This window comes from Psittacula echo (genome assembly GCF_963264785.1).
Source record: "Psittacula echo genome assembly, chromosome: 8".
In the NCBI taxonomy this organism is placed as follows: domain Eukaryota; kingdom Metazoa; phylum Chordata; class Aves; order Psittaciformes; family Psittacidae; genus Psittacula; species Psittacula echo.
Window position 1 is genome coordinate 17,685,814 of NC_137744.1, and position 17,256 is coordinate 17,703,069.

At 39.8% G+C, this 17,256-nt stretch overlaps 1 protein-coding gene across 1 annotated transcript in view; it reads left to right on the plus strand.

Annotated features, from left to right (window-relative positions):
• The window catches only part of DACH2 (dachshund family transcription factor 2), a gene marked incomplete at both ends in the record, with an annotated part of 288,156 nt that extends 271,453 nt beyond the window's left edge, over nucleotides 1–16,703 (plus strand). Inside the window, 3 exons of the mRNA XM_080625027.1 lie at nucleotides 3,929–4,072; nucleotides 7,150–7,215; nucleotides 16,666–16,703. Of these exons, the coding sequence (XP_080481153.1) occupies nucleotides 3,929–4,072; nucleotides 7,150–7,215; nucleotides 16,666–16,703 (248 nt within the window). The remainder of the gene's footprint in view (nucleotides 1–3,928; nucleotides 4,073–7,149; nucleotides 7,216–16,665) is intronic.
• Between the last annotated feature and the right edge of the window lie 553 nt (nucleotides 16,704–17,256).

The following is a 17,256-nucleotide window of genomic DNA, read 5'->3' on the forward strand; positions in this document are numbered from 1 at the left end:
ACTCGGAGTTAACTGGCATTCATACTTCAGTGTAATGCAGCAGTGGACTAGCACTGCTAATGAAAGATTTAAATTTAATAAAAACAGAATGAAGCACACTTTTCTGTAAGCAGACGGAATAGTGGCTGAAGGATTATTTCCTGGAGGGCAACTGGCCACAGAGAGTTTTGGCAGGTTCTGTTCAGGAAAGCTGATTCGGCTTCATGGCTTTCAGATGCATTATTAGCCCTCTGCCTGTGTATTCCCAGCCCGATTTCTTCATTTGACAGCTTTAATTTCTTTTGTTTTCTGCTGTTATCCTCCAAGCACTGAAAATCAGTCTTACTGTGAGAGAGTTATGTCTGCAATTTGGGTATGTAGGTGATTTTTTTCATTACCTTGCTACTTACTTAGTCCCCATTTCTGCAGTTTAGCTGCTAGTCAGCTAGTTTGTCCTATGGATAATTTCAGTGCAACAAAATAGAACTACAAGAAACTGTCTACCCAAGTGCAAGATCTGAAGCAAGTAGCCCTAGATACTTCCTTTTTCTATTAGGAAAGTGCAGTACAATAGCACTTTCCCTATGGGGACTTCTAAAACAAAACCATGACTGTTTAGAAGCTTTTGATAATAACAGGCAATTAAATTGGTAAATCTGAATTTTTCGCTGTGATACTGCAACAAAGAGAGTGTTCTCTTTAAAATTCAAATCTGCATCTGAAAGAGAGGAAGAGTTCTTCATGTGCTAAAAGCTACTTCTAGATTACACCCATGAAATCAGAAAGACAGAACTAGGTAAGACCAGAAATGTAGATGCAAGTATTATCTTCCTGTGCGGTTTGAATTGGAATTAGGCATGGAGAGCAGAGCTGTCTGCAGGGCCAGGGCTTGGTAAGAGGCCACAAAGAAGGGCACTTCTGAGTCAAGTTGTGAAGGGTCACTAAATACTACTGAAGTTGCTAACTTGGAAGTGGGGGTACAGAAATGTTGCATCACCCCGAGTGTGGATGAGACTGCTGTATTTCTTTAAAACAAAACTCACCTCCCTGTAGGCAGACAGCACACTGTGCACCTCCTGAGTCACATTTAAGTCAACAAAAACCGTAAGCTATTCACAGACTCTCTTGGCTTCTGGCTCAAAAGACAATTTCACCAATAATCAATATCCTTAGCACTGTTGGTCTTTCAGGTCATCGTCACATGCACTTCTGTATTACTATGGAAAGTCAAAGATAGGCTACATGCAAGATGCTCAATTTTCCAGAGTTATGTTGTACAGATCACATTTTAAAATTCATCATTTATTAAGTCTGCCAGAGATTTCCCATGTAATGGTATCCCTTTTTCTCCACCCTCCCTCCTTCCCTCTCCTCTCTGACTGGAGCATTCACAAATCCAGAAGGATTTGTACAAGTCAATAAGAATTCAGATGCATTAAAAAAATCACAAAGTCACAAAAATTTATGTAATTACTGTGGATTTCCCCAGAATTTTTACCGATGTTTAAGTCAATTTTCTAATGATGTTTTGTGATTTCAAATTCACAGATATCTAATATACAGGAGAAGCATATAAATAAAAGGGGTTGCAAAATACTGCTTGTATAAATTCAACTTTCATTTTAACAACTTGTGAGCAGTGTTTGCCACAGTGTGCACTAGCAAACTTGACTCAAATAGGTGGTAGTCTTGAAAGACCATTTATATTTAAGCTTAGATTCTTTCTGGTGTGTTAGTTTTAGTTATCTTTTCTAGTGCCATCATTTCTCCATTTGTTTGATTCCATAATGAATCCATGGGATGAAGTATGGCTGTGAGGATTTGACTACCCATGTGAACCAAAGCAGTACAATTCTGAGGCATTCTCTAGCCCTCTGCTTGAGCTGAGATGGGTTGTAGGAAGGTAGCACATTTATATGAGCTGGGGTGTGCTATGGGAGTTGTCTTTGACCCTTCCAGGGCTTGCTAACATTGTTCTCCAGATGGTTCTGAGAAGGTACATGCGCATCAGCCCCTGGTTCAGCTAATCTTCCTCATGCCAACCAGGTGTGTCAGCTGATTGCAGGTTTCCTGAAACAAAAGCTGTATCCAGGAGGGGAGTATTTCCTGGCTGCAGGATATCCCCAACAGAAGTGTGGAGATGGGCCTGTGGAGATCCTACCAAGCAGTTTAAACCAGGAAAGAGAGGTCATACAACGAAGAGACAGAGGATAGTGTTCTTGCAGCACTGGTGAAAAAGCAAGTGTAAGAGCCCATTAAAGATAGTTTAATAGGGATAATAAGGACAGGAAGGAGCACAGGAAAGGTTGTGGTTGGCACAGGTATATATTTGAGATGCAATTCTGGCCCAAGTAATGGCGACCTGTTGCTGGTGAGAAATAAGGTTAAATACAGGATTAAGATTCAGGGTTTGAAAAGGTAAAGGCTTAAAAGGTGCATTTTATTGCTCAAATTTACATAGATGAGGCAATACAATAGCCAATGTCAGCAGTTCACGATGAAGATATTGATCACATGGCTACAATTAATACTATATGATTCTCTAGTTATAGTTTTAACTGTATTTATAGTTGGGTTTAAAACAGATTAGTCAGGAATACTTCTGTTTTCTGCCAGTTCTTAGATAGCTGAACCAACGGCCTGTGTCTGAGTTTTGTCAAGGTACTGTTTCTGCTTTCCATCTGTAAAAGAGAGAGGATATGACTGTAAAGTGCATTGTGGTCTTCTGTTGTCCAGGAGTTATTGCATTGGCACCTATGTTAAGTCCAAACAGCCAGCTACTATTCAGGGGTTTATGGAGTGCTTTATTTAAAATGAGAAATTGCTGATGAAGATAATAGCACTTCATTTACTTACCATTGTTACAGGCTTGTTTTCAGTCTGCTGTCTACCTGGGAAGTTCCATCTTAATTTCTCTCTGAGATTCTCAACATTGGGAACAAAAACCCAATGCTCTTTTGTTCCTCTCCTTTGGCTTTCCATGTTTTTTCCTCCTAGTAATAGTGAATTGCTTAAGTACTTATGTTACTCAGTACATACCCCTTCTCTACACATTTGATCTTTCATCTGAGTTATGTACCCACAGCTTTGCAATAGCCTTACACCTGACTTTTGTCTTAGGCAGTGGTTCTTGGCCTTTCAGTTATTTTGCTTCAAAATTAACCCAACTCCTCCGTTTTCACCAATAAAAATGACCTAATTCCATGAGACTTCTCTCTGTACCCTATTGGTACTGACATTTCAGATTCTCCAATGCTGCATACAGACAGTTCGCCTGCAGAAGTACATTTAATTTCCATTTAATATTAGAAAACAAAAAGAAGTTCAGTTAAAACTACATGTCTGAACATTCAGAAGACTTCCTCTATCCATGAGGAGTGGTCAGTGATGGCATAACCAGTGTGCTTGGATTATCTTTCCGGATAAAACTACTGGAGGAGGAGGGTGCATTATAAATCTCAACATTAAAGCAAAAGGTTAGAATGAAGGATGAGAGATTTTATTTAATTTTGAGGATATACATTGCTGCTGTTCCTGAAAATTAGTTTAAGCCAATGACCTGCTCAACCAAACTGTGCAGAACTGTACCTGGAATTGAGTCCAAATTGGTGAAATACAACATGAACTACCAGCCTGGCTCCAAGATGCTGAGGTTCTGGTCTGGAGACAGCCATGAGGCTGTTCCAAAGTGACAATAAGATTTAAGATTTTTAAGCAGATCTGAAGCCCCTTCAGATTGTTTCACTACAGGATATGGCTTGGGGGTTTTGTGGTTTTGTTTTTGGTTGGTTGGTATTTGTTGGTTTGGTTTGGTTTAATATCAGATTCATGCCAGATTTTGGGGTTTTCTCAAGCTAGAACTGGGACCTTGAACATAAACTGATTTACTATCTCCATTATGTATTAGTTGTGCTTTAACAGCCATTCTTACAATATATTTACATTTCAGCAACAATTCAGAAACGCCTGAAGAAAGAAAAAAAGGCAAAGAGAAAATTGCAGGAAGCCTTGGAATTTGAATCAAAGAGAAGAGAACAAGTGGAACAGGCACTTAAACAGGCCACATCAGGTGACGGTCTCAGGATGTTAAATGGTAATGTCTTAGTTGGCCTTTCACAGTTGTTAGCTTAGAATGATGTTTAGTTGAAAAAAAAAAAAAAAAAAAAAAGAAGTAAAATGATGCACAAAGCAAATTCTAGAATAAAAACCTGCAATCCTTTTCCTGAAATAATGAAAAATCTATTTCAGGCCATGTGCTCTGGGTCATGAATTAAAAAAATAAGTAAGTCTGTAACTAGAGAAACAGACAGAGCAGTTTACACAGACCTGACAAGAAATGCTGAATACATTACCAGAGAAATCTGTTACAGTGCCAGCTAAGACAATGTGAAATTTGGTTCCTATAAGGTTTTCTGAACTCTTCTCTCCCAGCAGATTCATTTTTAGAACTGCTGAGCTTCATTTTAAAAGCCATTTGGCTGAACTTTGCTCAGCCTCAGGACCTATTAAGTTTGTTAAATATGTATCAGCTTTCAGAGCTGACTAGGTTTTGAATACTTCCCAAATACTCTTGTGAAACAAAACCAGATCAGTTCATCTCCTAAACAGTGATTATGTTTTGGGTAGTGGGAGGAATTGCCTCTCCTGCTTAGGATGGTTCTGGCCAAAGTTTAGAGCTTTGGTTTGAATATTTAAGATGAGCATAGTTGAGTTTTAGCTAATTTCAGGTTCTATAGCTAAGGTTTAGGCTGTGCATCCCTACGTGGAAGCCTCTGCAGAGGCTCATGACTCAGGGTTACATTCAGTTTGTATCTGGTGTAGTCTTTAACTTTGTGCTGCCTACTTGTGGGCTCAGTAACTGAGCCATGGTAACGTAAGCAGACTGCAAAATCTGCGTGACCTGCTGAGTAAAACTAATGAGTTTAACTTGTCTTGAGTTCTCAGTTGTGAGGGCTACCCAAACTGTTTTTTAAAGTTACAGCCAGCCTGTCTACATGAACTGCCATCACAACACTCCACAATGGACTGCAAGTTGTGATTTATCTAGAGCACCTAAGAGATATAAACTCTTTAAGTACAAGAGCAGCAGCTTTCAGAGGCATTCTCATCTGCTGGGTTTTACAGTCCAGCATATCACTATAACCAGGAACTGGCTGGTTTTTCTGATGTACAGAGGGGGAGCAGTGGTGATTCCAGCATTGATGTACAGCTTGCTGTTGCACTGTGGTCAGGGACACTGACCCAAGGGAGAATGGATGGACAGAGCCAGCAGAAACTTCTTCCACCACCTCGCCTGGATCAGGAAGGCGCCCAGGTTGCATCCCATAGACACAGCCAGCACCACGAGATGAATGTCAGAAAAAAAAAAAATCCTGATGTTCTGTAAGGTCATTCACCCAGACTTTGCCACTGCTGGTAAGCACCTGCTGCTTGCAAGACAGTTAGGAGTACTCAGCAGTTCTGGAAGCCACAAATTAAGGGGTACCAACATGCCAGCAATGTGATTAACAGATCTTTACATCTGCTATTGTGGGTCTGGCTGCTAGTGGTTTGATTTGCAGGCACACTCAGGTAGTCATATATATGTTAGTGCCTGCAAGAAGCTGATATTTACATGCTAATCTGATTGCACATGCAAATCAGGTAGCTCATTAGCATCTTAATCCACAATTTAATTGCAGGTGCAATTTTATGACAACAAAATGTGAAGGGCTATTCTGAATATTTTTAATTTAACTCTGACAGTCTGTCTCATTTAACAGATGCTGTTACTAGTTACAGATGACTTTGTAATTTTTCGTATATACAACATGTACTCTAAAATGTTTGAAAAGAAAGAACCTTTTTGGATTAATAGATCCAAATAGATCCAATAGTGCCCTGAACTTCCCTTCAAAACAAACAGGAATCTGAATAAGGAAAGACCTATGTAATAGCAGTCAATTTTATAAGAAAAAAACATATACATGAAAATACTATTTATTTGGTCATATGTATTTGTAGGGCTGTATGTGCATACATCACATATAATTCATTTACACTTATGTTACTAAATTATAAACTCATATTACTCTTCTGTGCATCGAGTATGCTTTTAATGGGTTGCCCTGCTTTGGCATAGAGTTCAGTGAGGCTGTAGGGTGACCAGCAAAATGTCATCTTTGTGATGAATATTGACATTCCAACTGATGGGATCTAAGAAAGCAACAGTACAGTTATTCTCTACTGGAGAAAGTCCAGAACAGGCTTCTACACAGAAAAACTTCAGAACTTTACAGGCAGCTCCCTTTCAGGTGTGGGATTTTTCTTGCTGTAATTCTAAGGGCTATATGATACAGGAAGCAGAAGTTTCTCCAGGATTTGAGGTGTCATGGATTCAAATCACATACTCTTCATGCTAATCCTTGCTGGCACAAAGTGCATAATGGCATCTGTTACCATAAAACCCTAGGATGTTTTAGCCCCCACCACCAGCCTGGAAGATTGTGCATATAGAGGTACTACCAGTATGAAATTAAATAGTTCAAAAGTGTATATTATCATGAGACTCTTTCTCAACTTGGGAAAAAAAGGCACAATCCATTTTGGAAAGCTTTTCTCAGAAATCTGGAAATATTTCACATAGTATCACATATGTAGTTTTGTTTTGGGTGATAACGCTTGCTTACAGCATCCTGAGGTGAGTCTTTTAAATGCAGTTTGCACAGTCCTTGTCTGTACCATGTGCTCATACAAAGTGATACGCACATGCACACACATAAATGTGTTGCTTGGCACTGGCTATGCTCTTTAAATCTGTACATTGCAGGTACATGGCAAGGAGGGTCAATGTAGTTTAATGTTATGCGAGTTTAATTTTGACTTCTATTTTTCATCTGTCATATGCCCTCATTCTCCAAGCAAATTTTACAGACATATTAAAAGATCACGTGTTGGTTATTATCTGATCATCAGACAAATGTGAAGCACGTTAAAAATAATTCACTGTGAGACCAGTAATGTTTGCACATTTTGGAAACGATTTACTACTGAAAATTCTATGAAGACCAAATGTTTTATGCAAGACCGTGTAACTTGGAGATCACCCTAGTTTGCTATAAATATTTTTCTAAAGATGCATGAAAGGAGGGCAAAGGGGAGTGCATTAATCTTCAGTGTCATGTCTTTCAGATGCTGGAATCCCAGATATGGAAATAGAACACAACGGAACCCAACATGACAGTGCAGCGATGCAAGGTGCAGTATGTACCACATCCCATCACTTACTTGTTTGCCATGAGCCAACTTAAAAATGTAACAAAATGGAGAACAGTTTTTGTCTCCATTTTCCTGCTGTAAGATTAAATTGTGTAATTTACATTTGTCTTTCTTTTCAGCACAGAAAAACTTAGGAAGATCAAGATCAGAAAGTGACTTTGTTTAAACAGAGATATTGGAAAGCCCTATTTAGCTATCAGATACATGCGCTCAGTTCAAAAGTGGTTTTACATGTGACTTATCTTTTTTAAATATTTTACCTCTGATCCTTACCAACCTGTGAAGATCATAGGTGTTTTCAGAAACTGCATAAACTGTAGGAGGAAAAGGAAAGTCGTGTTCATGTTAGGAGCAATTACACAGTGCTCCATTTCCCTCGCTGTTCAGGGACTGTAAATACAGTTTGTATTGTCTGAGTGCTTCCCAAGGAACAGTAAGTGCATTCTGGCTGTAGGCTTGTGAAGTGAGGGAGCTGTGTGATCATCACTTAGGGGAGGGAGATACAGAGATCTTCAGGGTTAATTCCATCGCCATTGGAAGGCTGTTTGAGACAGGCAGAAAATCCATAGTCACCTCTGATAAAATATGGTGTGAGTAATTTGAACAGAGAAATTCTCTGACTTCGGCAAAAACCCAGTTTCATAGTGTTGGTTTTCTATAAAACCAACCTTCTCCCTTCAATTCCGTGCTGTATTCATGACACCATTCAGTTCTGTGCCAGCTATTCCAGCAGCCTGGAAACTGCTACCCATTTCAGTGTAGCTGCTGGTTCCCAGAGCCCTTCTACCCCCCAGGTAATGGGAATGTGCAAAAATAATGTGAGTCAAAGGAACTAGAGACAGTCCCCTTAAGTGTAGGGAGGACTGCAAAGCAGTTAGAGATACAAACCTAACTTACAGCATTTCTCAACTGTTAAAGGCTCGACTTTGCATACCTCTGCTATGCATCTGTCATCCATCTGTCATCTATACGGGAAAGCCTTCAAATATTTTTACTGCTGTCTCTTTTTGTGATTTTAGGTTCATATGCTATGTATTTCAAAGAAGGAGAATCACAGCTTTATTGTAGTGCATATATATACATACAACATATGTGTGTATATATGTGTACACATATGATTAGAGCTGTGCTCTAAATATTGCAATTGGAAAAGTGTTACTGCCAGAAATAGTCAAAATATTGGATAAGCACTAAGACACATGTATTTAAATTTGACAAGCAAAATATTTGTAACATTTTTATCTATTTACAATACCTGCTGGGAGGAGTGCTCAGTGCTCTTCCAAGAAGATCCCAAGAACCAAAGGTGCCTCTAGACAGAATCTAGTAAAAAAAAAAAAAGTTAATTTCAGTTTTCAATTGGAGGAAAAAAGTTACAGTTGACTCAAAGGGTTTTCCCATCAAAAATGATCATAAAAAACTGTGGAAAGTGATGCATAGCCACTTCTGACAACCATTTACTTACTAGAATTAATTGAGAGAGCTTGCTTACATTTCCGTAGTCTATTGATATAACAGAAAACCTTGTGATTTTATGATTTTTATTTCAGGTTTGGGTTGGTTTGTGGTTTTTTTAATCTGGTCCCAGCTACATCATTCTTTAGTTTTAATAGGCTTTTGATAATGTAGTTCTTGTCCAGATTAAAAGCCTGAACAATGGGAGAAGTGGCTTTCCACTGAGCTCAGTATCTCTGGGCCTGGTGCCTGCTACGAAAGCAGAATGTGACTTGTGCTGCAGGAGCTGTAAACCTGCAGTGACAAAGCACCTCTTGGCTTCACCACCATGATGAAGGACAGCGTATGCTGACTTCAGTGAAGAGTTTTGCTGTGGTAATCTTGTTCACATGCAAACATGTGATGAGTTTAGCCTGTTTTCCACAAAGCACTCTCAACTGATAAAAAGATTTGTGAAGAGCTTTCCATAGAGCTTGTTTAGATTTCAAAGTGTTTCTGTTCTGTAGCACCATCCTTTTCATTTCTGTTTGTGCTGATACTGTAGTATCTTCTTACTTTTTTCCTTTGATTACAGTTTTTGTACTTGACTGCTACTGTTGCACTACTGTTGTTAACAATTTGAGCCCACTCCCTCCTTGCCTCCTTCATTTGCTGCCTTTGTTTTTTGGGCCCTGGGAGGAGGAAGGGTCAAAACATGTCCCTCATACAAAGCTGTTTTGAAGCTTCCAAAATCTCTCTCTGTTGCACAGGAAAAAGCTTTAGCATCAATGCAGACCTTTCTTTTTGTGTTGTCAATAGCTCTGCTGGACAGGAATCTATCATTCACACAGTGCCTTTCCTTTGAAATTCAATTAGTTTCACTGCCAGTATCTCCTTAAGATGGTTTAAAGGAAAATTACAAAAATGCTGCACAGCCACCTTTCACAGTGATTAAGTCATATCATATTTTATGCTCATTTCTTAAAATGATTTTATTAACACAAGCTGTTCATGTACTAGGATTCTGATCTGCATTATAAATCTCTTCCATTTAGTTGACTCATTTTCTCTCTGCTTTGTATATTAATTGAACAGAAATTCTGTGTAGACGAGACTTAAAAACTTTCTGAACTTTAGAGTCTAATACCTGCATCCTCTGTATACCTGATCTTTTAGTCCAGCAGACCTTGAGCTGATAGAAGCTTTTAGCTGACAAAATAGGAAATTAATAGTTGCTGTGGTTATAGAGCCCCCTGCATAGCTGAGTGGTACGGGAGGGTGATGCATGTACACCAATACCCTCCTGGTGCTGCCTCCATCACTCACTTGTGGGCCAGCAAGATAGTGCATCAACCATTTTATCAGCCAATCTCTGTTTCACATAAAATAAACATACTGGGTGTCATTAAGTGCACCTTCAGATCAATGATTTTTGCAAATGACATTCAAGTACCATTCGAGTAGTGCATTTTTGCTGATAAAAGCAAATTAAATTAGCACAACTACAAGTGTGCTGATAAAAACTAAAACTGAACAGCAGCACCATTAGCTAACAAAGTAATATTTTCTCTTTACTGCTTTCTGCCATTTAGTTATTATCCTATTGGAAATCTAATTATAATCCTTTTACTCCCTAGTCAAACTTCACAGTTTTTGCAAGCTTAGCACTGACAAGTGATTTCATTACATTTGATTGCCCGCGCCCAGATTGACTTAACTTCACTCCCAGACCTAAAAGCCCTCTCAGTTTCTCAGATTCCCTGTTTGCACATTACAGCAACAGCTCCTTTAATTAATTAGCATGAACAGCAGTAACATGAACTGCTGAACAGAAAATAACATCATTTTATGATCGCAGGGAGACTTCTCCTTTTGCATGTTTATACCTTAGTTAACTTTTGTATTACTATATTTCATTGTTAGGGGATATTGGAACAATCAGCAAAGCAATGTTAGCTTAAATTTTTAAAAAATAGATGTTACCATAATACTTGATGATGATGATTTACAAAACCTCCAAATTTCAAGGAGGAGGCAGCAACACAAGCAGACTGACCTTCTGGGGGTAAAAATGCGGTTCAAAGGAAACGTGGTTCACCAAACCTGCAACAGGAGGGGGACCCAGGGTGGCTGCTGCTGCTTTTGTTTGTGAAATAAACTGGCAGAGATTTAGCACAAAAACTCTCAGTAACCGTGAATAACTCGTTATTCTCCTGTTTGCCGAAGATGAAGGACTGCTGCAGTTTGGAACATGTTTGGGGTTTTATTATTTAGAAAACTGGGCTATACTTTTTCAATATTATGGTATAACCTGTCAGTTTTCAAATACAGCCTGTGGTAAAAAGGGGAAAGGCAGACAGAAGAGAGAAGGGTAGTGTTTTTTAAGAGGTTTAACAACTTTGTTACTGTATCAAATGATACCTCCAAATGCTGCAATCCACTGAAACCAACCACATTATGAAGTACTCATTATGAATTTCGGAGTACTCTAGAATTGTAAGAGACAAATTCAACAAGCTTGGAAATTACAGTGCTATTGTCTTGGTCTTGCTTTCACTGAAAAAACTGTTCAGGCACTTAGAATTTTACATAAGAAAAGACCAGAGCACTGTGATTCGAAACTCTCGAGATTAAACTAACCAGAGTCGTGGAATTTTCCTTGAAAGCAAGTAAATTCTTTGCTGTCTTTTCTGCTTGGATTTTAGGCCTTTTTCCTCCCATCCTGCTCTGAATTACAAAACCTCTACTAGTTTCTGTACTGTGTTATATTGCAGTGTTTCTAGAAAATCTCCTTTGAAGTTTGTGTACCAGACTGTGTATCCACGTGCACACTGGCCACGCACTGCTGAAAGCCCTTGTGTTAGCTGCTCACCACAAAAAGGGTCCTCTATAACTCATCTTGAGATCACTGTGCGGACTGCATGGGTCGCCTGCTGGTGATGCAAATGTGAAACATTTAAACATTATGCTTTAAAAACAAGAGTATCACTGATGTTGGTCATAGTGTTAGTTCTGCTTTTGGCACACGGTGTTTTTCTGACTCTGTTGCTCTCTGTAAGCCCATACACACACATGAGAGGGAGGAAGCTGAGATTTTGTAATTTACTGGAAACAAAAGGTGGGTAAAGGTTTCTCCAGGAGACCATTCAGTGTGAAAGTCCATACCTTTCTATTCTTACAAAGGGCTTAATCTTTTATTCAGTAATTCAGAGTCTTGAGTATTTCCTAAGCAGGAACCACTATGTTAGCGCCCTGTCTACTCACACTGACAGTGGCAATCCAGCATCTGCGTAGTTTGTATTCAGTGAACATACTCTTGTCCTTGGCTGTTGTTACTTATTAGAAATCCTGATTTCTGCATAAGTTTTTAGGTCTGTTAACACGGACAGAAGTGACTCAGTAGTCCTAAACACAAGAAAAGAAGGGAGGAACCCCCAGATGCAGTGTGCCGCTCTGAGGGGCCCAGCGCCACAGCCCTGCCTGCTGTGAGAGGAGGGGGAGGCAGCTCAGCCAGCACTAGGCACTGCAGAGGTGGAGGAGAGGCAATAGGAAAAGAGCAATAGATTAAAAGAAAGCAAACCAAACTTTGTTAGTACAGAAGCAGCAGTCACTGTTCAAAGGCTTCTGTGAGTCTAGAGGAAACTGCCCTGCTCATGGGGTGGTGTTTTTTTCTCTTTCACTGCTCAGTTTGGAAAACAGATAATGGAAAGGAAAAGTTCTGCTGCACAACTAATAGCAAAGAAGTCAGTTCTACTCACTGTTGCCATTCGGCTGAGTGGGAAGCCCAAAACCACAGAAACTGCTGCAAGCCAGGTCTTTTTTTTTTATCTCACGGAAGTGGAGGTATCCTTAGCTGTGTTTGTCAGAATCGATGTGGTCCTTAACCCCACAGAGGGGCCTGGGTGCAGCCTCCTTCCAGACTAGCCAGCGCTCCCCACCAAGAGGTGAAGGGAACCAGGAGTTTTGAGGGATGTCAGCTACAGGAGAAGGGAACTGTGTTCTGATTTGTCTTCCTGCAAAATAAGAGACTGGTTCAGACTAATTAGCCCCAGCTTTATAAGTCAGATTTATTGTTATGGCATTGATTTTCTGTGTGTTGCTGCATCCTGAGCTTGGCATGGCTCTGATCTAACTGAAATGCTGACTCTGTTTAGCCTAGGAAGGGCAGAGATCAGCTTCTGCCCAGGACACCTGTGGTATCGTGTAAGACTCTCTGGTTCAGCACCTCAAGTAGGAGCTGTGGGAAGCCTCCGAGAGCGCAGGTCTGGTGCATGGCTGCTCTTGGGTCTGCAGAAACAGCCACCTCTGAGCGCCACCGAGTTGCTATGTTCACAGCTGCCCCAGCTCCTCCTTCCTCTGGATGGGCAATGGGCAAAGGTTCATTTTATTTCATCTCTGCTGCCCATGTTCTCTGCAACACACAGTGCTGGGGTTTATTTTTTGAATTGCATGAATAATTTACTGATAAAACAGATTTATCTTTGTTTCCTCACTATGTACCAGATCCCAAATTTCCTTTCTCCAGTGACTTTCCCCTCCCAAGTTACCTGCGCAGTCCCCAGCCATAGCCCTGTCGGCTGATGGCAGCTGCCGGCTCCGCCGCGGTGCTCCCCGTGCTGGAGGGATTTGCACAGTAGCGTTACCAGGCACAGTGCTGCTGCGGGCTGTGAGGGTACACGTGCAAATTCTGGTTTAAAGTAGTTCTGTGCAAATACAGCTCAGTTACTGACTGAAAGGTGTTACAGACAAATCTTCCCAAAGGAGTCAGGAAGTTCAGGGGTGCTGGAGAGGCTGAAAAAAAAAGAAAAAGTGAATAAATATGCAGATGATAATTCTTGCTTTTGAATTTGTCCTTTATACACACATTAAACCTTGAAAGACAGAGAAGAGCAATGATATTGTTGCTAAAAGAGTGTGCAGGAGATGAATGCTGGTCCCTGGACTAACAGCTCAGGAAAGACAACACCATCCTGAGGGAAAATTACAATTAACTAACACAGGGTCTGGCTCACTGAGAAACTGAGATCTTTACTTCTTTACTTGTCTTGTACGTTGTGAAGGGGAAAAACAATCCTTTCTAAATGTCTTGCTTATTAAGCCAGTCATGCATTTCACTGTAGGCTGTAAAGCAGTATAACATGCACAGGGGGCTCATAAGCATATTTAGTGTTAGGGAATATCATTTATGCAGTTTTTATATTGTCAATATTACCCCTAGAGAATGAAATTAGGCTTTAAACTACTGTAAATCTACGCTTTTGCTCACCTTTGTATAATTTCATTTTTTATTAGAATGAAGCCCACATAAATGAATATTTGATTAAGGGATAAACCTAATAAAAGAATATGTTTATTGCACACAGATTTATTCAGATTTTTGCTCTATAATACAGTAAAATGCTATAAAATGGTATGTAGCTTGCAGTCAGCCACACTGAGGAGACGGTGAATATTCTTCAGGAAAGATTTGACAACATGGCATTGTCTTTTCTGTGTGTAAGTAGGTGGTAGCACAGATGCTCCTAACATGCTAACTCCTCAGAGGTGGTTGCTGTATGACGTTGTTAATGCCATGGAGTTCAGTTTATTGCACAGCAACAAAAAAGTATTTGAATTTCTGGAGAATAATTGAGAGCTTTATAAGAAAGGGAATATTTAACTGTGCACTTTCTGTTTAGTGATCAGTAATACTTCCTGCGTGGTTGCACTCTGCTTCAGCTTTGGCATTTACTTTCTCTCTTCCAGGTATTCCAGATACCTCCAATGGACTTTCCTTGAGAAACAAAGGGAATAGGAAGGAAACACTGAAACTTGTTCCAAAGTTTAAATAGTCAGTCCATGAGCCTGCAGCACCTTCAATGAGCAACACCCACCTAGTTTTTAAAAATAGTTTTTAAAATACAATAAAAATATCAGTAATTAAATATCTCTATGTATTACTGACCAGTAGTGATCCCGTTTTTTATAGGTCAACTGTTTCCTTGAATGCACGTCTGGATTCCTCCCCTCCTCTTTGCAGAGTCTTGTAGCACACGCAGCACAAATGTGCTCTCATGTGTGGTCTGTGCCTTAACTGCCCTTGTCAGAACAAATACCAAGTGTCAAACAATGTTATCAGGAGATGCAGCGGATGCCCAGTGCCCATTTGAATAGTGTCGAGTGCCTAATTTTTGCTGACTTCCACTGGTATTACACAGACTAGTGGGATCCCACCAGCGTAGGTGGCCAGGCCAGAGATGCCTTCCTTCGTACGTCTGGGGAGCAGGCATTGGGTGCCCAGGACATGTAACAGTCTGGGTAAATCTGTACAGAGTGCCCACAGGGGTGCTGCTGCTCACGAGATTCACACTGTGGCAGAATGTCACTACAGAGACATGTACTTCTGAGGGCAGCCATGCTGACCAGCAGATTCTGTCAGAACTTTAATATGGGCTGGATCACCTACTGCCTGCAATGGAAAGAAGTCTTGTGCAAATTCCCAGTAATCGGAAGGAAAAAAAGAAAAAGCCTCCACAGTGCTCAATATTTGCATTTCTGCTTCACCCCCTCCCCAGGCTTTGATATTTACCCATCTAAATTAAGTTTAAGGCAATAATTTTAATTAGCCAAAGGCCTGAAACTGATTTTAGTCCCTCCTTTGGAGGTTCCCATGCTCCCAACTGTTCCTCTGGAGATGTTATGGCCCTGGCTCTTCAGATCTTTATTCTTGTTTACATCCAAAATACATATTAAATCATCTCTGTTTGGAAAGTCTGAGCCTCCTTAAAACCATGAAACATTCAATTACTAATTAGCTGTTTCCTGTTCCTAATGAAGTGAACATGTCAGATTTGGATTAAAATTCAGCTACTGCTCTCCTCTGTTTATGGTTCCAGATGTTTTTGTTTTATCTAGGAGGTTACTTTGACAGCTACTGCTAAATGATAAATCACTCATATTATAGCTGAAATGCATTTTGAAATTGAAATGTGGCAAACTTTGAGATTGCTCCAAGGATCAGTGTCAGTTAGCAGGTCAATACTTGTTCTTTCCTTATGAGTGTTCAGTATTGGCATATGTAAAACAGTAATGGGAGAGATGTCAACATTATATAGAATACTTCTCAATATTATCATTTTGCTATCATCCTCAAGATCAGTACTTGCGAGTTTAGCAGGCTGGATTCATGATTCATTGTATAATGAACAAGAATATGGATTTTTGTTCGCTTTAGTTTCTGTAGGCATTTCAATATGTATTTTTTTCTGGGCTTAAGGTTGCTTAATGTGAAAAATCACAGTTGATAGGTACTATAACTAGAAATATTTTCATGAAGGAAATAAGTGGCTGTCTACTCATTCCCTAAATAAAGAAAAATAATTTTAAAAGAAACGTGATGGTTTCTGAATGAAAGAACAGTTTTCCAAGAAAAGAAAGATATTGATTTACTTCTATTACATTTTTTAATGCAATGCAATTTTGGTTTAACACACTGTTCCCTAGAAGGTTTTGTGCATATACTAACCTTGTGTTGTAAAGCTGATGCCATGTTACTCAGTCTGTTACGGAGGCATGTGGTACAACACCGGCTGCCTCCTGAAAAAAAGGAAGGAAAATGAGTATTCCATTAAAAAGCAAGTGCCATAAAGGGAAAAAATCCAACTCAGAGTATTTACAGCATCACTTCCACAGATGCTGCTGGGCAAGCACTACTAGAAACAAAGCTGGTGGGTGTTCAGCCCAGCTGAGTGTCCTGACCTGCACCCCCTGGTCAGGAGGACTGAGCCTTGCTCCTTTCTCTGCTGACGCTCACCTCCCAAGGGCTCGGCCGGGCTCTTCTCAGCCACTGCTTCTCTTTCCGTGGTGGCTGCTTTCTACCACTTGCAGATCTGATAATTTGGCTTCAGGGAATAAAAGCCCACAAACAAATGAGGAACCCACCTGAGCTTCAATTAATTATAAAAGCGTCACTTTGTAATTGACCTTTTTTCTTCTCCTTTTTTTTCTCCCCTCCAGAAAACAGAACATACATCAAACCTACTATTATGTACTGAAGGAAACACCTATTGTTGAAAAATGTGTAATGACCACTATTTGAAGACTATATAGTTGATGAAAAACGTCCCTTCGCAACCTTTGATGCCTTCAGTACTGTGTGAAGAACAGGATTTGTAGCATGAAACTTGAAGGACAATTTCAAGCAATTTACTGTTGCTGCATCAAAAACTGCCGTGTTAGAAATACTGAGACTTTTTACAAGCTTACCATACCAAACCAAGCCTGTTGCAACAGATCATTTTTAGGTCCCCGGAGCTAGAAAGGAGTTTTAGTATTTTTAAGCACATACAGGAATTATTCCCCTTCCTCCCCCAAAAAGAACTTTTTTTTTTTTCTCCAAGGAGGTAGCTATTACTGTATAGCGATGGCACAATGATTTTAAGCCACAAAGGTCCTCACTGGCTGTACATCATACAAGTCCAGTTTATCACTGAAACTGTTCAACATGGAGCTGTTTCGATTGTGTTTATAAATTAAGCTTTGTTTACTGAAGCAGATACTCGATATATATTACGTTTTAAAAAGAAATGTGTGTACATTTTTTAAAAG